This window comes from Pinus tabuliformis, chromosome 5_1, assembly GCF_031772625.1.
Source record: "Pinus tabuliformis cultivar Carrire ecotype Pingquan chromosome 5_1, CPIR1, whole genome shotgun sequence".
Classification (NCBI taxonomy): Eukaryota; Viridiplantae; Streptophyta; class Pinopsida; order Pinales; family Pinaceae; genus Pinus; species Pinus tabuliformis.
In genome coordinates this window covers 804,955,131-804,981,265 of record NC_142305.1, presented here as the reverse complement: position 1 = coordinate 804,981,265, position 26,135 = coordinate 804,955,131, and the positions used below count along the sequence as shown (strand labels likewise).

Here is a 26,135-nt window from a genome sequence, read left to right as displayed (position 1 = left end):
TTATCTGAGCGCAAAACTTTTATTTTCTTCCTAGTCAGATTCTCCACCAGAGCCTTGAACTCTTTGAATTGACAGAAAACCTCGTCCTTGGTTTTAAGAAAATAAATCCTGTTGAAGTTTCTAAATTTACTTAGTTTAGAAACCCTTCATGCACTTTTTCTGATTTATTCCTACCTAGTTGTTATTTTTTCTTCAACAAGTTATTTACTAAGTAAATACTGAAAATAAACACCAGTGCATGCTCAACATATTACAAATCAACAACTAAAAGAAACAAGAACAAACACACCATATGACACCATTATTTTTGGACCAATGTCCCGGGAAAAACCCAATGCAGGAAAACCGGTGCAGCTATCCGAGGGTTTTCTTATTAAGCAATATCATAGTACAATCTTGGTGCCGAAATTGGCCTACGCAACAAAGAATTTCCTTAGCATCTATACCTCACAGTTTGAGAGAAATCTCCTGGCTAAAACCCCGGAAATCCTTCTAGCGGCTCTTCAGCACAAAAGTACTCCTGCAACCCCAACGTTTGCCCAATTTGGATTGCGTCAGCTCTTGACGCCCCTCTCTGTCTCACGTTGGCCCTGTGTCAGCCCCAGGAGGCCCTGCGTCAGCTCTGGGAGCCTCTGCTCAGCTGCACTGGCCCCTCTGGTGCTTTGCGCAGTGCTTGGCTGCCTCTGCGTGGCCCTGCGTGAGCTCTTGCTTGCTTTGCGTCACCCTCCTTGGTTGCTGCGCTGGTCTCCCGACACACTCTCTGCCTTCTCTGTTTCTCTGTACTCAATGCCCCTCGGCTGCTCTGCCGATCACTGATTCTATCTCTCTTAGCAAACCCTGCTCTAGAGAATAGAATGACTGATCATCTGGTTTACACTCCAAGTGACCCTCAAGCCTCCTCTTGTACTTTTCCTGTTGACATCTCAACGGCCGAGATTAAATCCCTAATCAATGACTAAGATTAGATCTGGCTTGATCCATGTCTTTTGGACCATTCTAACACAGATTCATATTAATACACATTAATATTTTGTTTTCCCTAAGTTTAGACTTAGGGACTCCATTAAAAATATTAATTATTTTAATATCTCCTGATCTGTTTAGAATCTGCCCAAACCCTTTCTGGGTATTGGAGATCTCATGTGCCCCAACCTCTCCACCAAATTTTGTGGCTAGAGCACATCCGATGCTACCCCAAATCAACACTCCCTCTTAGCGAGGATTGTGCTCTAGCAATACTCCTCACTGAGTATTACTCTGATCATCCGACATTGGTACCTGTGCTGATGCTAGGCCTTCCTGCCCACCATCCTCTGCACTGCTGCCTCCTGTACAGCCCATGGTTCTGCCACTGCCACTGCTGCATCTGTATGACAACTCCCTCTGCATCCGTGCTGCTGCTGGTCCTTTCTCCCAGCATTGCATCTGCACTGCACCTCCTCTCATCATGCTGCATCGTGCTGCCCACTGCTGCACTGCGGCTCAGTTACTGAGAAGTAAGTAACTGATCCTCCAACTGACCTCCATGCTGGGCTAGAGACACCCACTGATGCTGAAGCTCCCTCTGCCACTGACAAGTGCTCCCTCTCTGACCTCTACGCGGCTGCAACAACTCCCTGCATCTTGCACCGTTGCACACCTCTCTGTGCCTCCCTGCACTGCTGCAACACTCCTGTGCCTCTCGCATTGCTGCAGCCTGCTAGCTCTGCATTGTCTTGGGACTCCTGCACTGTAGCTCTCTCTGTCGCTCCATCTGCATCCGTCTCTACCCACCCAGCCAATCCTGCTACTCCTCGTCGGGGCTCCCATAGCAAGGTCTAATCCAAGAGGCTGGGTACCTCGAGGATCCTGCCCCTCATCACCTGTAGTCTACATGACTACAGCTCGATGTCTCCCCACTTCTTCTCAAGTGGTGCGTGTGCACTCATGGCACAGTCATCGTCTGTCAAAACTTCCTTCTCTGCCCGTGCTGGCGCTGCCTTAGTCTCAGAAGACTCTCCCTTATTCTTCTTCCTTGGGCACTGGGTCGCATAATGACCCATCTCCCCACAGTGGAAGCACTTGATCTTGGAGAGATCTTTCTTCTTCCGCTTCTCTTGCTTTCCCTCAGATGCTAGGGCCACATCCTCCTCCTCCTGCTGAACTTTGATCCCTTTGTTGCTGCTACCTGTCTTCGACTGTCGTCTGATCTCTTCCTGGTGAAGAGCTGCCCACATCTCGTCCCAAGGTAGGAGAGTCCCTCTGCCCAGGATACTCTGGACAAACACTTCCCAATCTTTTGAGACAACATTCAGGGTTGTCCTCACCATAAGCTGCTGATCCGGTGTCGCTCCTATAGCAGTCAACTGGTCTCGGATCTCATTCAGTCCTTTGAGGAAGGTGTCAATTGATTGACCCTTCTTCATTTGATACGACCTCATCTGGTTCTCGAGCAACATTCTTCTCTACACAGAAGTATGCTGGTACAGGTTCTTGAGAGCCTCCCACATCTCAACTGTCATTTCCTTATCGGCTATATGTGGTACCACATGATCCTTGACCCCGTCAAGGATAATGCACTTGGCCCTCGCCATCGCCTCTTCACACTTGTCGTTATCATTGGGGTCAACTGGGATAGCTATAACCTTCAAGGCGAAGTTCTTGACACGATTCCTGTCAAGTACTAATAAGATTCTGGCCTTCTAGACTGCGAAGTTTGATGCTCCGTCCAGCCTATCCTGGTCTCTTACCCCATGTAGTGCCATGACGCTCCTCTACTTCCCTCCTGGAAGTTCTCTGTTCGACTCCTCTGAGTCTCTACTTCCCGTCTGGAAGTTATCTTCTCGACTCCCTCTGAGTTTTGATTTCCCTCGTGGAAATCCTTCTGCCGCTTGTCGAGAGGTCCCCTACTCTGATCGTCTTGTGCAACTACACTGCTGATCTAGGTTTCTCCGCTAGAAACCCTCGGTAACAACTCCTCTGGCCCTGCTCTGTCAGGTACTGTTTTAACTACAGTACCTCACCAACTCCACTTTGCAATATTTGTACAGCCTTCTAGACTCCAGCAACTGCCTCTCTGTGAACTGCGTAAGCCCTTCTCTGCCTCACGCTAGCTTTGCGTTAGCCCTAGGATGCCCTGTGTCAGTCCTCTGGCCCTCTGCGTCAGCAATGTTGGCCTTGCTGAGGCTCTGCGCAGTTCCCGGCTTCTTCTGCGTGGCTCTGCTTCACACTTGGCTTTTGTGCTGCTAGAAACAACTTCTGTCTCCTCGGGACAACTGATTTTTGCTGCTATTGCTCTGCTCAGCGGATGTCTTTTAGTCCTCCTGTGATCTGCAATCACGCTCTGATACCATGTTGAAGTTTCTAAATTTACTTAGTTTAGAACCCTTCATGCACTTTTTTTGATTTATTCCTACCTACTTGTTATTTTTTCTTCAACAAGTTATTTACGAAGTAAATATTGAAAATAAACACCAGTGCATGCTCAACATATTATAGATCAGCAACTAAAAGAAACAAGAACAAACAAACCACATGACACCATTATTTTTGGACCAATGTCCCTGGAAAAACCCAATGTGGGAAAACCAGTGCAGCTATCTGAGGGTTTTCTTATTAAGCAATATCAGAGTACAATCTGGGTGCCGAAACTAGCCTACCCAACAGAGAATTTCCTTGGCAGCTATATCTCACAGTTTGAGAGAAATCTCCTGGCTGAAACCCGGAAAATCCTTATGGCAGCTCTTCAACACAAAACTACTCTTGCAACCCCAACGTCAGTCTCTCTCTGGACTGTGTCAGCCCCTCTCTGTCTCACGCTGGCCTTGCGTCAGCCCCAGGAGGCCCTGCGTCAGCTCTGGGAGCCTCTGCGTCAGTTGCGCTGGCCCGTCTAGTGCTCTGCGCAACACTTAGCTGCCTCTGCGTGGCCCTGCGTGAGCCCTTGCTGGCTCTGCGTCACCCTCCTTGGCTGCTGCCCTGCTCTCCCGGCACACTCTCTGCCTTCTTTGTTTCTCTGTACTCAATGCCCCTCAGCTGCTCTCTCGATCACTGATTATATCTCTCTTAACAAACCCCGCTCTAGAGAATAGAATGACTGATCATCTGGTGTACACTCCAAGTGACCCTCAAGCCTCCTCTTATACTTTTCCTGTTGACATATCAACGGCCGAGATTAAATCCCTAATCAATGGCTAAGATTAGATCTGGCTTGATCCATGTCTTTTGGACCATTCTAACACAGATTCATATGAATACACATTAATATTTTATTTTCCCTAAGTTTAGACTTAGGGACTCCATTAAAAATATTAATTATTTTAATATCCCCTGCTCTGTTTAGAATCTGCCCAAACCCTTTCTGGGTATTGGATATCTCATGTGCCCCAACCTCTCCACCAAATTTCGTGGCTAGAGCACATTCGATGCTACCCCAAATCAACAAATCCAAGTTTTCCTTGAGTGGTCATCAATGAAGGTAAGGAAGTAATAGGCACCATTAAGAGTTGTAGTGGACATAGGTCCGCAGATATCTGAGTGTATCAATCCTAGTACACTCTTGGCCCTATTTTTACTTCTAGGAAATGCTGTTTTGGCATACTTTCCTAGAGCACATCCTCTGCATACGTCATCTCGTTCCGTATTAAGGTCCATAACTCCTATTACAGTGCTCCTGAGAATTTTCAGAGCCCCATGGTGCAAATGTCCCATTCTTCTGTGCCATCGTTCATTCAAATCTTTGTCTCCATGACTGCCTATTAGTGCCATTGGTGATTCTAGTTACAGTCTATACAACCCGTTACATTTGATCCCGATTTGCACTTTCTTTTTCCAGCTCGGGTTTTTGATGTATACTTTCTCCTTGATGAAGAAGATGTCATAGACTTTGCCTTGAAGTTGCGACATGGAAAGTAAGCTCATCGCCAATCCTGGTACATGCAACACATTGATAGCCCCGAACCGCTCTCCCGATTCTGTTTGAAAAACTATGGTACTCCTCCCTACTGGAGTACACTTTGCCTTGTTCCCCATGGTGATCTGAAAGTTCATCTTCTCCTCCCGATAATTTGAGAAACATTCCCGGATTCCTGTCATATTTCAAGAGGCTCTAATGTCTACATACCATATCTCTGATGATGCAGAACTAGTCATACTAGCGATTTCTTCTTCCAGCCTGGATGCCAACATAGAGAAATCGAAATCACTTTCTCTTGTGCAATTTTCTGAAAATCTGTGCGAGTCTCCTGACGTAGATGCCTCTGCATCATGGTCTTGACCCATAATTGATTTTCCCTTCCTGTCTCTGATTACTTGCTCTGATACCATGTGAAAATTCTATCACTGCAACAACTGATTTACTTTACCTACTTATTTTCCAATAAGTTATTTATGAAATTCCTTCAATAAACATTAAAATAAATTCTGCTGTAGATATCACACCATAATACAGAAACAAATAAATGCACAAGAATCAACATATCGACACAGATATTTTGGACAACAGTCCCCGGAAAAACCCAATGTGGGAAAACCAATGCAGTAAGGGGGGATTTTATTATTCAGCAATTCTTCAGTACAATAGGGTGCCAAACTGGCTTACCCAACAGAGAGATTTTTTTTTTTTCCCAGCACTTCTCCCGATCTCAGTGTTAGCCTGGCTGACCTCTGCGTAGCTCCTAGACACTCTGCGTCAGCCCTTGCCTCTCTGCGTCACCCACGTAGGCCCTCCAGTGCTTGCACAGTCTATTGCTGTCTCTCCAACCCCTGTGTTGGTCTTCTGGTGCTGCTCCCGACTCTCTGTTCCATACTTGCTGCCTCCTTCTGCTCTCTAGACCACTGGTTTGAATTTCTCAGCTAACCCCGCTCGAGAAATCGAACTCACTGGTCTCCCTTAGTGTGTTCTCCAACTAACCTTCAAGCCTCTTCTTATACTGTTCTCATTGGTCCATCAATGACCGAGATTAAATCTCTAATCAACGGCTAAGATTAGATTTGGCTTGATCCACGACTTTTGGACCCTTTTAACCCAGTTTTATATTAATACCCATTAATATTTTATTTTCCTAAGTTTAGACTTAGGAACTCCATTAAAAATATTAATTATTTTAATATCTCTCAAACCAGTTAGAATCTGTCCAAACCATTTCTGGGTCTTGGAGATCTCATGTGCTTTAGCCTCTCCACCAATTTTCATGGCTAGTGCACATCCGATGCTACCCCAAATCAACACAAAAGTGGGTGAGCAAGATTCAAGCATATGACTTTGACATAGAGTATGTCAAGGGCCGACAAAATGTGGTGGTAGATGCATTGTCTAGGAGGTCTGCTACCATCTCACTCATGAGCATTGCCCCGGATTGGAGAGCACAGCTGCTAGTTGAGTACTCCAAGGATCGTCATGTGTGCGAGACCCTTGATGGCGAGATATAGGATGATCGGTATAGGGTGATGGACGAGGTGATCTACTATAAGAATCAGATCTATTTGGTGCTTGACTCCCAACTGAGGGAGAAGATTATGCAGGTTGTCCATGACTCTCCATTGGTAGGACACCAGGGGTTCACTAAGACATACAGGGCCATTAGAGAGTGCTTCTCATGGAGAGGCCTCAAGGATGATGTCTTGAGGCATGCTCGAGAGTGTGACACATGTCAGAGGAACAAGGGTGAGCAGATACACCTTGCCGGATTATTGCAGCCCCTCCCTATTCCTGAGAGGAAATGGGAGAGCATTTCGATGCATTTCATCACAGGGTTGCCCGCGGTGCAGGGCGAGGATTGCATTTATGTGGTGGTCAACAAATTAACCAAGTTTGCCCATTTCTTTGCCATCTCCGCTTGGTACTCAGCCTCGCAGGTAGCAGAGTTATTTTTCAAAGAGGTGTTCAGGCTACATGGTCTTCCAAAGACCATTGTCAGTGATCAAGACAACCGATTTAAGGGCAGGTTTTGGTAGCAGTTGTTCCAGCTTGTGGGTGCTGAACTCACTCATAGTACTAGCTATCACCCACAAACCGATGTGCAGACAGAGATTGTGAACAAGTGGATGGAGGGCTACTTGCATAACTATGTGACAGGCCAACATCGTGCATGGGTACGACAATTGCATCTCGACGAGTACTGCTACAACACTACCTACCACATATCCATAGGTATGTCTCTGTTTCGAGCTTTGTATAGTTATTACACATTGACTTTTGTTGATATGATTTTTGGAGACAAGGCCCCAGTGGCCAAAGACTGGATACAAGAGAGTGAGGATATCCTTAGAGCTCTCAAGGATAACCTGCAGACTGCTCAAAAATAGCAGAAGTTGTATGCAGAAAAGGGTAGAATAGAGAGGCATTTTGAGGTTGGAGACTTAGTCTTTTTGAGACTCCAACTATATAGGCAAGCCATTGTCAAACACAAGGGGATAGAGAAGCTTAAGCCCTGTTTTTATGGGACCGGATCACCAAGCGAGTTGGGGAGGTGGCGTATGAGTTGGAGCTTCCCCCAGGAAGGGTCCATAACATATTTCATGTTTCTTGCCTGTAAAAGGCGTTGGGGCAGCAAGTAACATCGGCTATAGAGTTGCCTCCCTTGGATGATGAGGGACACTTAGTGTTGGAGCCTGAGGCTATTTTGGATAGCAAGGAGAGGAGATTGAGGAGCATAGTTATCAAGGAGTTTTTGATTAGGTGGAAAAATTTGCCCTGTGAGGATGCTACATGGGAGGGTGAGCAGGTTTGCAACATTCAACATTACAATTGCTTGAGGACAAGCAACATTTGGGAGGGGAGGATTGTGATGTCCCCTCTAATTAAAATCACAAGCAACACCACCATTTAGCAATTTTGGTTAGGAGGACACCAATTTTGCTCACAACTTAGGGAAAGTAGATAAAATAAAAGGGCACTCAATTTTGGGGGAAAAGAGAGACACCCACTTTGGAGAAAAAGGAAAATCGTGGAGCTAGTGGAAGGTGGGGGCCACTCCATGAGGAAATATGCACCCCCTTGGAGAGTTTGATTTGGAGGGAAAAGGAGGAAGAAGGGGATTAGTTGGGTGGAGCCCGCAAGGAGGGAAAAGAGGCTGAAATTATAAATAGAAGGGAGAGCACTCATTTTGGGACTTTTGCTCATTTGACATCTAAACCATTGTTTACTCAAGCTGTTTAGCTGGGTGAACAAATTGTTGTTCAACACATGAAATCTCCAAGCGGAAATCTCAACCTACCTTCAATGGACCACAACTGCCATCCTTAGGAGGCTTCTCTTGCACTTTCGAGGGCTTTTCCAGGAGGCATTTCAGGTGTTTTGACGAATTTCTGGGGCAAGCTGGATGCAGCAGAAAAATTCACACTTCTTGGAGGATCTATTATAAGTCAGATCCTTTGCTAGGTTTTTGAAGGGAGTTGTTGCCTACATTTTGCATGTGGATTGGAGTGATGTAGAGCTTGCTTCTGTGGTAAATCAACAGAGCCATCACTTGCTGTCTAAGGCTTGCGTGGGCCTGCACAAAGGACAATTTGGGTAAATTCTTGGGAGCTTGGGGATAGTGGTTTGGAGCTGGGAAGGAGCTGGAATTTCCAGGGTTAATCGGAGGGAGTTTTTGCTGGGATTCTACAGTGGATTGAGGACCATTTGCATCTATTATTCAGCAGTGCAAACAGCTGGTGTCACTGGGCAATTCACACTTCTTGGTGGGTTTTCTGGTGGCTAGTTGGGTGTCCAAATCCTTTCTGGGTTTGGTGGAGCAGCATGAGAAAAGGTACCAGCTGAAGTTTCATCCTTTTTGGAGCAGTATTGAGGCCTGTACAACCAAATTTGTCCAGCAGCAGCACCCAGATTTGCCAGGGCAACGCAGAAGCTAAAGTGGGGGGCAAGTTCTTAGTGTTTGGGCAGTAGTTTTGAGACCTGGGCGTGGCCTAGCTTGCTGTAGCAAGCCCAGGTTCCACTTTCATACTCATTGTACTCTCTTTCTTATATAATATAAATGAAATTGCTGTTCTGGGTAAATTTTCTGGCATTTGGTATTAAATGTAAAAGTGCAGCAAAATTTTGGTTGCTTCTGTAACAACTCATTAATAAAATTTTAGACCTTAAACTTTATAAATATATATCTATGTATTAAATTTTATAAAGTATGTGGTTAGACCTTATAATATGAATTTATAAATTATATTAATTAACTTTATATCATATATAATTTAAATGTTATGAAATATACTTTATATCATATATAATTTAAATATTATGAAATTATATTACTTAACTTTATACCATATATAATTTAAAGGTTATAAAGTATACCACATAAAACCTTATAGCATTATAGTGAAAACATTATAAAAAGTATCAATTATAAAAATGTTGTAACATACACAAGAAATGTTATGATCGTAAATATCAACGACCCTAAAAGAATCTATACTTATCCCAGCCATTAATAAAAGTCGGTCGAACCTGCTGAACACTTATTACTGAGCGTTGGGACAGTAAGAAATATCGGGAGCCATCAATGTGTGGGAGGCGGTGGCTGCAAGTGGGAGGGCGGCCACCGCCAGGTCAGGGAATAAATAGCCGAGGCCTGAACCTGAAGTGGGGGGAAAAAAACGAGAGAAGTATAGATTCATCAGCAGGAAACCAGGAGAAGAGACTTTTTAGTGGAAGAGCTTTGAATGATCTGAGTTCTGGGCACGGAGGGACAGACAGTCTCTGTGGAGAGCTTTCTGGATTGAGCAACCAGGTTGCTCTGTCTGGTTGGGTGGTATTGGCCATCTCGAGATTGGGTCAAATCAGCCAGCAGTTCAGGATCGCCAGTTCGGTAGCAGAATCGGAAATCAGCGAGCAGTTCAGGTAGGTGAAGATTACAGTTTTATGCATTATTGTTTTCAAATTTTATGAGTATTCTATGGTTGCTGTAATTCGAAACAAGGGCACTACACATGGTATCAAAGCTAGTTTTAAACTCTGCGGCACCTTGTTGGCCTACACCTGTAAAACACGCTCTTGAAATCTCAAATTCTTGCAATTTCTCATCACGGCCCTTACAAATCCGTATCTGGCATCGATTCTGTACCCTTTTGTTGTCCCGGCAGCTGTTGTTGATGATAGCCACCTTACCTGACTTCCGTCTGTACGAAAACCGGGACCGGATTAATTCAGATAATCGAATCGACAGTCGGCATTCAATAAACTTAAATTAGCCTCTTTTCGTTGAAAAGATGTTTCCCCATCCGTCACATTCGTTCGCCCTTCCTTTTTGCTCTCTCGTCTCTCTAGCGAGAGCTTCAATACGACGTGGATGAAATCATAGTTAATGAGCCCTGCGTCTGGGAATGCTGAACGCCTATGCAGTCCTCCTCACTGTCTTCAAATTTCCTCTTTAAACATCAAGTATATTGTCGTCGACTATTGCTCTTTCACAGCAACCGTCGGTGTAGTTCCGAGTTTCTGTAAAATAATAAAATCATCTCCATGGGAGTTGCTGAAGACATTAATCGTCCGAAGCCCAAAAGAGCATTCTGCCATAGATGCTACAAGGCCGCAATCCTCTGTATCTGCAAACGCATAGAAAAACGCGTGGAAAACGCCATAGGAGTAACCATTCTACAGCATACAGAGGAGAACAAGCACCCATTTGGATTGGCCCGTGTGGCGTCCTTGGGATTAAATAATGTTCAATTCTGGCAAAGGTTATGGTTCGTATTGGAATGCCGTTGAAGATCTTTGAATCAATGTCAATAGAAGGAGTCAATAGTTAGAATCCCATCAACCGACATAGCCGGTTTATGCGACAGCTCCCAGCGAGAAAAAAAAAATGTGTCTGCCAAAATCGTATAAAAAAAAAAAAAAAAAAAAAAAAAATAATGTCGATTTCCAGAAGCTCAATAAACATCTCAGAGATTGCCTTGACTGCGAGATCAAATTTCTCAGAAGCGTCAACCCTCCCGAACACCAAACAAACCACGCGCTTAATATAACACAACAATACACCATAACGAGGGTCCCGCGGGTTGGAACCCGGGACCTCCCATCCATACGACTTAATTCGAATTCCACCATATTACAATGCGTAACAACTAAAATAATTATGTGATAACCATATAACATATATGGTATCATTGTTTTGGACCGGCGGTATACATCGTATAACAACATAAGCCGAAGTTTTCGGTGGTGGTATAAGTTGTTCCCCGTGGCATTAACCGGGGCATAGACTGTTACATATACTGACGGTGGTGGAATTTTATTTAACAACTGTTTGTGATATGCGCCAAGTTTGGAGCTCTCGTTAATTGTCCTTTGGGTTTGGCAGAGTTGCCGGATATGGCAGGCTCCGCTAACCCCTCCCGCCAACGCCAAAATACAAAACATATATATCATTTATGCCATTTGTATATTAAACATAGTGTTGTGGGCCAGCAGTAAGATTTTGTGATGTTATGTGGGTGGTCATAGGTTTTAAAATTACATTTTCATTTAAAAAAAAAAAAAAAAAAAAAAAAAAAAGAGATTCCGTTGCCTGCAAAAGCGTTAGTTTCAGTAACCCTCCATAAAAGGGCGATGGAAAACCTGAGCCTACATGAACGAGAAACTTATCTAAAATTTATTTGTATCTTATAATCATAAGGGGAAATTTAACAATGAATATAAAGCAATTGAATTGTATCGGTTTGAATTCAGTATCTATATGGAAGATGTTTAGAAGAATTTGGCTGGGGGAGACAACTTAGAAACAAAGTATGGAATTGATGATTTGCTTGAACTCAAGTGCCACTTAAAAACAAATTATCTGAAAAATATAATGAACAGATGCAACCGATGGTGCTTTTGAATGGATCAAAAGCACATGAACTGCTTCAGAGAGTAAAAATGATAAACTAAAGCATAGTTTTCCAAAATAATTGAGGCTCGTATAAAGTGTTTTCTGCTCTTGAATTAAGGAAAATGATATGAACCTTGTGCTTAAATAGATGGTATATCTTCAAAAGCTAGATATAATGGTGGATAATTGTCAAGCATGATTTCTTTACCACCACATAAACTTCTATGTAAATTACATTTTCATTTAAGATAGATTCCGTTGCCTGCAAAAGTTGATAGTAGTAAATCCCATTTTCTCAATTTCACTGGATTGCAGACTTAAAAAAAAAATAAAAAATATCTCAATATCTTAAAAGCAATAAAGCTCCAGTAGTTGTTTAACTTCACTACTATCTATATATTTTAAAATATACCTCTTACATAGAAAATGTACTAATTAAACAATGCTTTAAACAAAATGTTAAAAGTATACGACCAAAACTTACTGATAATAATCCATTCTTAAACTGGTTGATAATATACTGGTATTAATCAGTGGTAAATGGCCGTCCTCAAGCAGGAGGGAAGTTAAAGGACCATAAAATCCAAACCAATACTCAGTCTCATCGTGACACAGGTTACGCGGGGAACTTGTATTGGGCCATTCAACCATATAGACCTATTCTACATAGTATGAGATTTTCCAAATTCTGTCTGTGGAAAATGTGCACTATTCATAATTATATAACAAATTTTATTAAGTATTTCTGCACAATAGACTATGCAGAGATATCAGTAAATTCTAGATCAGAATAAGAAGGCGAAAATTCTGCGTTTGTCATAATGAGACATGGACCTTATGGAACACATCATTTTTTCTTCCTAGGTTTTAGGCTGGTAAGGAAAGGAACCAATCCTTCTTTTATGGATTAAATCCTCATCCCAGTAATATATTCGGGACATATATATATATGACCCCTTAAATGTAATAGTCAGGTTAAGGTATGACGGGTATGTTACCGATGTACCTTGTGATCGAGACATCTAACATTTTCATTTTGTGGGTGTTGTTAGGTAAATAAACCTTGGGATGTCTTACCTTAGGGGCTAATAACCATACACTTCTGCATTATTCATTTTTAGAAAACCCTGCATTAGGACAAGGAGGTCGCGTGACCACCCTCCTTGACCTCGGTACCAGTAAGATCCGCCTAGCGGGTAAAAATAGCAAAACTATACCCGTTTGTAAATGTAAAGTTGCAAAGAAAATTGTGTTAAAATTCGGTTATCCGCCTCAATTTTTTTTTAATTATATAAATTTTATTTTATGTTCAGGGACCATTACTATGGTAAAGACGTATGAGCGACGACGACGTGACCAGGCAGCATCATCACCATCAATGCCGCCACCGTCGCCATCGCCATCCCCGTCACCCTCGTCACCACCAAGGCAGCCGTCAACATCAAACGCTCCAACGCCAGAGTTGACTGTGATAATGAACTCTTTGGAAGCCTTATTGGAGACACTAAAGGAATCAGCTAAGGCTAAAAACAAAGAGGAATTTCAGCATGTAGCCACCAGTTCAGCGGAACCAGATAATTTGGAGCCCAGAAGATCGAGAGAAGACATCTCTAGGGAGCTTCAGAAAATTAGACTCCCAGAATTTTCGGGAGGTCGAGCTGGTGAACGCGCTGAGGCATGGTTGGAAGGGATGAACCAGTGCTTTAGGTTAAGAGAATATTCGCCTTCAGCAAAAACAAAAATTGCCGTGTTTCAACTAAAGGAAAGTGCCCTGATTTGGTGGGGAAACCTGGAAAAGCAGCTACACCTTACATCAGACAATGTTCCTTGGGATCTGTTTGAGGAAAGGTTCCGCGCGAAGTATTTACCTCCATACTTTCAACAGCAGCAAGCCAGAGCCTTTCATACACTAATTCAGGGAAGTAAAATGGTGGAAGAGTACGAAATAAGGTTTATGGAGCTGGTAAAATACATTCCCTACTTAGACTCTGATGAACGTCAAGCTGAACGCTTCATATTTGGGTTAAACCCTCGCATCAGAGCCTTGGTAAGTATGTGGAAACCATCATCTGTAGCTGAGGCAGTCGAATGTAGCCGTTATGCAGAGGAGCACCTTGGAATCAAAAAGGATATGTGGCCAGCAGGGCCTTTTCAATCAGGGTTCCCAGGGAAGGCTCCCCGGAACGTTTTCAGAGGAGGTAGCTCGAGGCCACCTTACGGTAGCAGGTTTACCCCAAGTGTGGGGACAAGAGTTCCCATGGCAGTAAACACTATAGCCGCAGAATCGTCCAACACCAGACCTTGGGCATCGCGAGGGACTACCGGCAGAGGAAGGAGCGCGAGAGGAACCAACATGGGAGGACGCGGCTCGTTCTCCAGAAATTCACACCTTGACTCAAGAGGATCAGCGCAGCTCAATTGTTGGGGGTGCGGGGGGCCGCATTTCCAGCGTAACTGCCCAGAAGCGTCATCAGATATATTGCAAAGGACTGGGAAGGAGCCGGTATCAGCCAACCGAAGTAATCATAGAATTCATGCAGTAGTCAACCACGACCAAGCAGCCCATCAATCCACTGTAGTGGAATCTTCAGGTATTATCAATGGTGTAAAACTCAAAATCTTATTTGATACTGGTGCCACAGATAGCTTCATTTCGTCATATGCATTAAACAAATGTGGGCTGGCAGCTCGTAGACAAAATGATTTCCACCAAGTGGAAATGGCCTCAGGGGAACTCCAAACCGTAGGCTTGAGTGTGGATCAATGCAAAATTGACCTAGGGGTCTGTTCGACTAAACTAAAAATCTATGTCACAGCCCTAGGGACCTATGATCTTATCATAGGTATGGACTAGCTGGAAGCTCACCAAGCGTGGGTAGATTGTTATGGAAAAAGGATTTTGGGCTTAAATGATGAGGGAGAAGTAATCCAAATTCAAGGAATCAAGAGAGAAATTTCTTTGCGCTACATTTCGGCAATGTAGGTTAAGCGTTGTTTAAGAAAGGGTTGTCAGGCTTATGCAATTCACGAAGTAAGCCAGGAAAAGGGACCATCCTTAGAACAATATCCGGTGTTAGCCGAGTTCCCGGATGTATTTCCAAAGGAACTACCTGGATTACCCCCGGTAAGAGAATTGGATCTCACTATTGAGTTAAAGCCAGGTACCCAACCGATCTCTAAAAACGCCTTATAGAATGACAGCTCCAGAACTTCAGGAATTGCAAATCCAGTTGAAGGAACTACTCGATATAGGGCTTATTCGGCCCAGTACCTCACCTTGGGGCGCTCCTGTAATTTTTGTGAAGAAGAAAGATGGATCCTTAAGATTATGCATAGACTATCGGGACTTGAATCGAGCTACAGTAAAGAATCAATACCCTATGCCGCGGATCGATGATCTTTTCGATCAAATGAAAGGAGCTTCTGTCTTTTCAAAAATTGATCTTCGATCAGGGTATCATCAGCTAAGGATTTCGGAAAATGATATCTCTAAGACGGCATTCCGGACACGTTTTGGGCACTATGAATTTATTGTGGTACCATTTGGGTTAACAAACGCGCCAGCCGTATTCATGAATCTTATGAACAGTGTTTTCCGTTAGTATCTTGATAAATTTGTACAAGTCTTTTTAGATGATATTCTCATCTATTCCAAGAATGAAGAAGAGCATAAGGAGCATTTGCGATTAGTATTGTCCTGCCTTAGAGAACGTCAGTTATATGGAAAACTGTCCAAGTGTTCCTTCTTTCAGGAAAAAATTCATTATTTGGGTCACATCATATCAGGTGAAGGGATTTCAGTAGATCCTGAGAAGGTAAAAGCGATCATGGAATGGCCAATACCGAAAAATGCACATGAGATACGAAGCTTTATGGGCTTAGCAGGTTATTACCGGAGATTTGTGGAGGGATTCTCCAAAATCGCGAAGCCAATCACAACCCTCCAGCGTAAAGGTGTTAAGTATGAGTGGACCGAGGAATGTAATAATGCATTCTCTGAACTCAAAAGACTACTCACTAGTGCACCAATCCTAAGAGTCCCTGATATGGGCAAAGACTTTACGGTATGTACTGATGCATCCAAGCAAGGGCTGGGTGCAGTGTTAATGCAGGACAGGGGAGTGATAGCTTATGCTTCCAGAAAGCTAAAACCTCATGAAGAACTCTATGCTACTCACGATTTAGAATTGGCCGCTGTAATGCTAGCTTTAAAGATCTGGAGACACTATTTGGTGGGACGAAAGTTTACACTTAAAAGCGACCATCAAAGTCTACAATATTTGTTCACCCAAAGAGACTTAAATGCCAGGCAAAGGCGATGGAGTGAATTCCTAAGTGAATATGACTTCGGAATATCATATATTAAGGGAAAAGAAAATGTAGTAGCCGATGCCTTAAGCAGGAGACCCCGGATATTTTCTCTCATACCCATTAAAGTGGACTTAAGACAACGAGTACTGGATCGTCTTATAAAAGACAGCTGGTATTTAAAGGTGATGGCAAGTCTTGAGGGGACGAAGGCAAAAGAATCTAAGTTCGAGGGTTATGAATTAGAAAGCGATGGGATCTTGCGATTCCATGGAAGGATGTACATTCCTGATGATAAGGATCTTCGAGATACCATCCTCAGGGAAGCTCACAAAGCCGTATATTGTGCTCATCCTGGAGTAGGGAAAATGTATGCGGATACCAAGAAACTCTTCTTTTGGGCAGGCATGAAGCGTGATATCGCTCAATTTGTTGCAAAATGTATGGAATGTCAGCAAGTAAAGGCAGATCATTGTCACCCAGCGGGTCTCTTACAACCCTACGACATACCTATGTCTAAATGGGAGACCATCTCTATGGATTTTATCACTGGACTACCTCTTACTTCTCAAAGACACAATGCCATTCTGGTAGTGGTGGATAAATTAACAAAAAGCGCCCATTTTATTCCGGTAAGAGATACTTATGATGTTGCTGACGTGGCTCGAGTATTCATAAACGAAATTATCAGATTTCATGGAGTACCTAAGAAGATTATATCCGATAGAGATTCGCGATTCACTTCCAGATTCTGGACGTGCATGCAGACAGCCTTAGGTACTCAGCTAAATTTAAGCACGGCTTACCATCCTGAGACTGATGGGCAAACTGAAAGAGTAAATCAAGTACTTGAAGACATGTTGCGAATGTATGTAATGGATCAGCAATCCCACTGGGAAAAGTATTTACCCTTGGTTGAATTCGCATACAACAACAGTTACCACAGTTCGATTGGGATGCCTCCATTTGAAGCTTTATATGGCAGACCTTGCAGAACTCCGTTAAGTTGGGACAGGTTAGAAGATCGAGTGATAATAGGACCAGAATTAATCCATGAAATGGAAGCGCAGGTCAGACAGATTAGACAGCGATTAAAGGAAGCACAGGATAGACAAAAGAGTTATGCTGATGCTCACCGAACTGATAGAAGGTATGAAGTAGGGGACCAAGTCTTCGTCCGCATCAAACCAAATAAAAGTACTATTCGATTCGGGAAAGGGACAAAGTTGTCACCCCGATTTATAGGACCGTTTAAAATCGTGGAAAGAGTTGGACCTGTTGCCTATCGTCTTGCCCTGCCACCCCACCTGCATAGAATTCATAATGTATTTCATGTTTCTGTATTAAGACATTATGTAGCTGATCTATCTCATAACATCCAGTGGAAAGAATTGCAGGTATCGGACGAGGGAGTCATAACGGTCGAACCTTTACGTATACTGGAACGTAGAGTTCGACAGCTGAGGAACCGCCTGGTGGACCAAGTCAAGGTCCAGTGGGACAAGTATAGTCCTGGATCAGCGACTTGGGAGAATACAGAGGACATATGTCAGAGATACCCTAGTTTATGTCCATTTTGAAGAACTTTACACTATGTTTAGTATATATCTACTTCACTACTGTCAGAGACCCAAAAACATTTGAATGATTAGTGATAAACATGAAACTTTGTGGCATATTATATGTTTAAATTCCTGCTGGTACATGGATACCAAAATAATATGTGTTTAAATTCCTGCTGGTACATGGATACCAAAACAATATATGTGATTATTTTACTAAAATTATAAATGTTGAAGTAAAGTTAAGGCCGTTAAATGATTTTACTTCTGGTAGAAATTGAAAACAATATAAATCTGTTTTATTTTATGCATGTCGAAGATGAGCAACTGAAATGGAAGATATGAAGTGAATACATCCTAAAGAAAAGTCAGAATACATGCATGGAAAATGACAAAATTATGTTATGTTGTAGTATCATATGTAAATAATACATAAGTTATTTCGAATATACTGATACGCATTTTACAAATACATGGGTAAGTGTAAGATTGCAGATAAACAGGCAGATAAACTATGATTGCAGATAATTGATCCAATTTTCGAGATGGCCACGTGATGACAGAACCTCAGATCAGTTAAAGCTCCAAGTGATTCTATGATTGGGTAGTAGCCCTAATTTTACTGGAGGGGTGGAGGTGTTACCCACCGTTTATCCTCCGAACCCTGGAGTCATGGGAGGACTGTGCGAGTCACGCTCCCCTAGATGTGTGATGATGACTGCCGGATGCCTACTGGGAATCAGGTCGGTATAGCCGACGCTGTTACCTTCGTGTTATGAATGGTTAGGTCAGTAAGATTGACGCCATGGCATACTCTAGTAGAGGACGGATAGGATGGGAGCAGAAGAGATTAGGGAGGATAGGATGAGTTTGAATAGCTTGGGGACCTGGATAGAAAAGGTCATGTCCATTAAATCCTTGAACCTAAAAGCTCTAACTTCGGGACGAAGTTTTCAGAAGAGGGAATGTATGTAACAACCCATTAATAAAATTTTAGACCTTAAACTTTATAAATATATATCTATGTATTAAATTTTATAAAGTATGTGGTTAGACCTTATAATATGAATTTATAAATTATATTAATTAACTTTATATCATATATAATTTAAATGTTATGAAATATACTTTATATCATATATAATTTAAATGTTATGAAATTATATTACTTAACTTTATACCATATATAATTTAAAGGTTATAAAGTATACCACATAAAACCTTATAGCATTATAGTGAAAACATTATAAAAAGTATCAATTATAAAAATGTTGTAACATACACAAGAAATGTTATGATCGTAAATATCAACGACCCTAAAAGAATCTATACTTATCCCAGCCATTAATAAAAGTCGGTCGAACCTGCTGAACACTTATTACTGAGCGTTGGGACAGTAAGAAATATCGGGAGCCATCAATGTGTGGGAGGCGGTGGCTGCAAGTCGGAGGGCGGCCACCGCCAGGTCAGGGAATAAATAGCCGAGGCCTGAACCTGAAGTGGGGGGGAAAAAACGAGAGAAGTATAGATTCATCAGCAGGAAACCAGGAGAAGAGACTTTTCAGTGGAAGAGCTTTGAGTGATCTGAGTTCTGGGCACGGAGGGACAGAGAGCCTCTGTGGAGAGCTTTCTGGATTGAGCAACCAGGTTGCTCTGTCTGGTTGGGTGGTATTGGCCATCTCGAGATTGGGTCAAATCAGCCAGCAGTTCAGGATCGCCAGTTCGGTAGCAGAATCGGAAATCAGCCAGCAGTTCAGGTAGGTGAAGATTACAGTTTTATGCATTATTGTTTTCAAATTTTATGAGTATTTCTATGGTTGCTGTAATTCGAAACAAGGGCACTACAGCTTCCCTTGTGTATGCTATGGTTGCACTGTAAATTTTCTTTTTAGAATATTACATAGATAAAACTTTAATGCATAAACCAAGAAGGCCAACTTTCCTTGGGTTTCTAGATTATCAATATGGTACAAATCCCAAGAAATTTGCCTGGATAAAAAATATAATCCGTTGACTTTCTTCTAGACAATAAATGAATGGTTTTCAATGATTTAGTTATTGTTGGTCAAATGCCAATAAGGAAAACACTCGCCAAGTAGGAAGGAATCCACCAATGAGGCTAATGGGCCCTAAGGTATAAGTTTTGCATGTCAATGTGGATGCTGATTTGAAGATGAACATTGACCAAATACATTCAATCAAGACCTAATGATGATCAGCCTTGTTGAATGCGATATGACTGCCAATGAGGCTATTGGCCATCAAGGTGCTCAAGCTTTTGGATCTTCCCTTACATGACACGTCTAAGTCAATAAGGAATGACTTGCTAACAGAAAATCAATGATGAAAACTTCCTCTCAGAACAACGCAAAAAACAAGAAGTAGAAGAAATTGTGCCATATCCTTGAGGTTGGATGAGGAGTTGATTGTCTCAGGGAAACGACTCAATTGAATGATTGAGGAGACAAATAATGATATGACTCAAAACTCTTCTTATTGTCTCAACACTACCCACATACTAGATACATTATTCACATAGTGGAAAACATGGCGCCCTCATCCAAGGCTGACCTAGAATGACTCAAAACTCTTCTTATTGTCTCAACACTACCCACATACTAGATACATTATTCACATCATGGAAAACATGGTGCCCTCATCCAAGGTTGACCTAGACATGAGCAGAAGGGGATATTGAGCGAACCAGTGACATCATACTCAAAAGTTTGACTTGACAAAAAATGCACAGCAAACTAAGAATGAATGCAACTAAGAAAATTGAACCTCCTAAGGAGCATCTCAATTTTTCCTCATATTTCCCCCAATTGAACCTCTTAAGGAGCATGTCCATTTTTCTAATCTTGTTGCAGGGGAGAAGCAAAGGGAGTAATAGATATGACCTGGTGTCAAGAATCTATCTGCTATAGTGATTGTCATGCAAGTGGTACATTGTAAGAAATGTTATCATCAGTGAACCTTTGACTGAACCGGTCTACCCAAAAACCAGGATCAATAAAAGAATCAGACACGAGGGCAGTTGACCAAAACTACATAAAGTATTCAATTTTGATAAAAACATATATCATGTCCATGTAAATACAAACTATTAGACACAAAATATGCAATTTTTTCTCATGTATATAGCATGTAAGGTTGAATATAACAAATAGCATGCGTGCAATATCCAAACCAAAATACATAGACATTGAGGCTCTACATGGCCTCTAGTGTCCAAAAATAAGCATACTTTAGTCTACAAGTACAATAAAATCCAATTAGATAATCATCCAAGTCTACAAAATAGCACTAGTGCAATGCATATCTAAACCAAAATACATAAACATTGAGGCTCTACATGGCCTTTAGTGTCCAAAAATAAGCATACTTTAGTTTACAAGTACAATCAAATCAAATTACATAATCATCCAAATCTAGATCCTCAACATGGGTATGCTCAACATCTTGATACAGTGCCCTTGAAGGTCCAAAGGCAATGTCTGTATCCTCTGGTGGTTGAAATGACTGCAATTTGTCCAGGACGAGTCCATTCGTGATAGAGGGGGAGCATCAATAAATAGATTAGAATCAGGTTTTAGGGTAGTTATAGGTTTTTTTTCCCTCTAATTTTTATTTATTATATTTTTTAGGGGGAAGGAGACACATCAGTAGAAAACTGGTCAAACCGGCTGGTTTTATCTTGAACTTGATCATTGACCAGTTCAGAGCAAAATTACTCAATTCTGCTTTGGAAGGCCTGTTCTGATAATGAGTAAACCATCTCTAAAACTTGTTCTTAAACCTGTTTAATGTCCATTTCCACAATTCTGCTAGAGACACATCAATTCTGAAGGGAATGCTTATTGTTTTGGTTACTGCAAATTGTTTTTGGTTGTCAGTGTGCCCTGTGACCTCATGGACTCGACTTAGAGCAATATGCATCAGTTCAGATTGGTCCAGTGTATCATTTATTAATCTAATGTTATGTTTAGTGTACCTTTGCTTTTGTATCTCCTTTAATATTGCTACTCTCTGTGTAATTTATTGGTTGAGTATTTAATGCATGGGTTTAGAGAGTAGAATTTTCCTTCTAGCAATATTTGGCATGTTAGATGTGGTAATTGTCCATTTTGTGTGTGTATATTATGCTGGTTGATGGGCATTATATGTTATGGTTACATTTATGAGAACCATGAAAATTTTAGGAGGAAGCCTTGAGATGAAACATTTGAAATTGACAATATGACTAGCCAAATGCTGAACATCGTTGGCAACAACTGGTTGAGCAAACCTCTTGGGCTAAGAAAGTTAATATATACACACATATATATGTAGGTATGCATAATATTTAAGTTAAAATTTCTTTGTATATTAGATTCCTTGAAGAAAAAACATACTTTGAATTGTTTGAAATCTATCATAGTTATTGTATTTGCTAAAAGCCTACTCATAATTTTATGCATGCTTTTCTTACGCCATGTCTAAAAAAACTGACCTGATTGGAAAACTCTTTGGTAAACCTTGGATTAATAAGACATGTTTAAAGTTGGGTTTCCATGTGCTGACTATGCCAATAATGATTCAGTAATATTCAAGTAGTACAGTAGCTTGAAAGGATTCTCAAGGACATTAATTGCTTACTTAAGATCACCTACAAAGAATGATCCTATAATAAAGGTGAAGTATAGATACTTAGAACAGGGTTGAGTTCTTGCATTTCAATGCATTTAGCACTTAGATTGGTGATGATATTAATATTTATGGTGGGTACCTCCTCGTAGTTGAAATTCATGGTTGTTTGTATATTATAATGGAGGGGTGTGAGTTGGAGTTGGGGGATGGGTTGCCTGCAGGTGAGATGTTGTTGATTTGAGGATTAGGATGGGTTGGTTTAATTTGGTTGGATTTGGGGGTGGAAGGAGGCTTGGTTGAGGTGGGGATGGGGGTGAATGTTATGTGTTTAGAGGGTGATACATGGGATAAAGATATAGATATATTAAAGATATAGATACATATGTATCTATGTACAGACACAAACATAGACAATGGATAAACCTGACTTGTTCTATTGGTGTTTCTAGGTCTTATGAGGCTTCAGTGCCTAAATCTGCGGGATTGTTGGTTCCTGTCAGGAGATTGCCTTGCTTTTATTCAGCGTAAGTCCTGGGGATTTAAGCTTTAAGTCAGACTTGCACAGTATTCAGAGAATCATTTTCATGTAGTCGATTTGATGAATGGTGAAAATGATTGGATTAATTACAAGCATACATCTCATTTTTCTTTCTTGAGATATAAGTACATGGACTGTAGCCTCTTCATTCTCATGGTAATCATTTAAGATTATATGTGAAAGTGTAGATGTTATCATATTTGTTTATAACTTTATTTATTGATTATTTATGAAATACTTGTTTTTGACCTGTAATACAAGTTATCATACATTATACCTCTCAGCATAGATATGCATAAAAAGCCAGTAGTTCTTGAAGTAACAAGAAAACATAAGGATTGTCTCATATTATTACAAAGATTATCATTTTGAACGTTCCTCGAAGCTGCAATATCTTTTCCAGAGAAACATCTTTCGAACATAACTCAAAGAAAAGACATGCTTCATCATTTGAAAATTTGGAGAATCATCATCCAACCAAAATTGAATGTAGCATGTTTTTATTCACTCTAATTCTAAAATTGTTTTCAAATTGAAATGATCCAAATACATGTTGTGTGAGTTCAACATATTTGAATCTTATCTTGACTCCATATGATATTATGAACAGAAGAATCCTAGTAATTTCATTTGTGTACATTGTAAGGATGACTGCCACTACAACATTTGTAGTCAAAATTTCAGGAGGTGACAATTTTAAATTTGCAGAAGACTATTTAGTTGAGCTGTTGTAATGTCCCCATTTTCAATTTTCCTTGTGATGCGGTCAAGATGGATTTCCAGGATTTGTGATAGTTGTGAGATTACGTCATTAGTGGACTTGGAGGACTTTGGAGGAGCTTTATGGGGTCCGACGGAGTTCGGTTGGCATATTTCATTATTGAGGTCAGTTCCGCACAGTTCGTTCTTGGTTTCATTGCATCCCGATGATTCCCGTAAAATGAGGTTATAATCAACATATTTTAATTAAAAATGCTAAAGGTGTTACTAGAAGCAAAATATTTGGAGGAACACTTTAGTGTAATAGCTCGTTGGAACCGGAATGAAGAGATCTACAAGATGGGATGATGAAAAGTGACTTTCAATGGCCAAAGAGATCGTAGAGTGTAATATTCCAAATTGAAATTTACAACAAATAATAGATGCGTGAACTAAAATACAACAATAAAAATCTGAACAAGAGCACAAATCAGAAGACCCCAAAATTTGGGCAATAGTCCCTGGCCATTTTATTAATTATGCGTGGAAAATCAAGTACAAGAGGATGAATTCCATAGATCTTGGGCTTGCTACAACAAGCAACTCAAACCCCAAGTTAGAATGTGCAGGATCAGGTGTTGGAATTGGCCCAAATCTATAGCTCGAACTTGCCCAGAAACTCCATTGCAGACTGCTGAATGGAACTAATTGTCCTACCCAAAATAATGCTCTGAAATTGCAGCCGCAAGCTCCTCTCCTCAAACCCAAAAATACCCAGAAAAAGTTTGGCCTATCTCCAAGCCAAAGTTGAACCCACAAAATGGTGCAAATTCCCCAACTAACTAGCAATTCGTCCTACTATAAGAATTAGGATTTCAGGCTCGAATATCGCTTGAAAAATTCTGTAAAATTAGTCAGAGAATCCTCTCAATAAACCCACAAAATTCCAGAAAGGGTTTGGGCTGAATCCACCGGCCCTTGGTGACCCCCAACAAGTGCAAATTGCCCAATTTGGCCAAAAAACGCCCCACAAAACTGATACTGTTGAATTAAGCCCAAATCCACCAAATCTCTCCCAACTGTGGGTGAAGCGAGTCACTGAATCGACGACCGTTTGTGCAAAACAATTTCATGCATGCGACAACAGTGAGATGGTAACGAAAACTGAAACAGTGCTAGTACAAGATAGTATGCATGTAAACGACAACAAGAGTTCAAGGAAATCAAGCAAACAACACTCACATAAGCGAAAATACAAAAAGCGACATAAATGCTGAAAAAGACAAGTTGAGACCACTTACCTGTGAATAGCTGAGCCGGATGTGTCTAAGAGTCCTGGATGTGCTGTGGGATGTCAGAGCTCCAAGATTGATGTGAAGAAATGAGCTCTGAAACGTCGAACAAATAAGTTTGAAGCTCATGATGTGCATGCCACAAATCTAGAAAAAAGCGACACTTGGAGGAAAGTAGTGTTCCACGGGGACTCGCCCCCCCCTAAGGGGTCTAGTTTCCTCGCTCCCTCACGCTCCGGGGACTTGGGGACGAGTAGGGGACGTTTCCCCACGCTCCCAAAAATGAGGAAACTCAGGGGGATGTGCTAGGGGGTTGTTTCCCTTTCCCGAGGGGGCGTTTCTGAAAAGGGGGACGAGGGGGGTCGTTTCCCGTCGACATCTTCCACTGATAACGTTTTGGAGGTTGATAATATGACAGGGTGTAAGATTCCAACATCAAGTCGTATCCTGATCTCACATATGTAGAGCACGTTTTGTTGCAGGATTAAGAAACGGCTCAACCCCGTCACTAATAAGTAATATAATTGTTAATATTTCTAGATACCAGAGTCTCCAAGGTATAAGTACACGCACCACCCTCATATTCTTTAAATAACGTCACTCGCATTCCTATATCGCTAGAAAACACCGTATTTTGATCACTCCAAATATACATACATAAACTCCAGGATGTGCGTATTCGTTTGACGAAATGGTGTACAAAATTTTCATATAGAATGTATATATACGTTGGAAGAAAGTGGTTGACTGAAGACGCTCCCTTCTCAGCATTATATTTGTATTTTTGATGACTTTATAGATACAACGATTTCTGTCGCTGACTTAATATGTGTCTGGTTTAGCAAAATTGTCGAGATCTCTGGAGATTTGAAATGAATATAATTATGCTATTAAGCAGCAGTTGTTCTTGAAAGTTTGAAGCAACGCCCGCTCAGACCGCATGGCCTTTAATCCCGTAAGAAGCTAAGGATTTCAAGGGAAGATTGCCGTGGCTTGTGAGAAAAATTGTATTGCTAAGCGGCTCATCCTTAATTTCACACCGTGCTTTATAAAGTTGTTCTTGCAAGTCTAAAAGAAAACATTAGATTTGATTGTTATGGGTGAAATTGGGATTGAATTTTGTAATAGATTGTTTAGTTTAAGTGGTTTGGTTTGGTTTGGTTTGGTGAATTTTGTAATAGATTGTTTAGTTTATGATGTATGACTATAAATTAGAATTTTAAATTTATATGATATTAGAAATTTAGATAATGATATTCATATCAATGATCATGCTTTGCAACTTTTCAATTCAAACCCAATTGTCATAGTGGACTCAATT

The 26,135-nt window shown here is 41.3% G+C and overlaps 1 protein-coding gene across 5 annotated transcripts in view; it reads left to right on the top strand.

Moving 5' to 3' along the window:
- LOC149167379 (uncharacterized) overlaps positions 1-26,135 on the top strand; it is a 332,408-nt gene that overhangs the window by 38,385 nt on the left and 267,888 nt on the right. For 4 of the 5 annotated variants that reach the window (XM_089432962.1, XM_089432960.1, XM_089432959.1 and 1 more), the window contains exon 2: positions 22,735-22,809. The exons of the other annotated variant lie outside the window; for it this stretch is intronic. In XM_089432962.1, the coding sequence (XP_089289088.1) occupies positions 22,735-22,809 (75 nt within the window). The remainder of the gene's footprint in view (positions 1-22,734; positions 22,810-26,135) is intronic. 5 annotated transcript variants of the gene reach the window in all.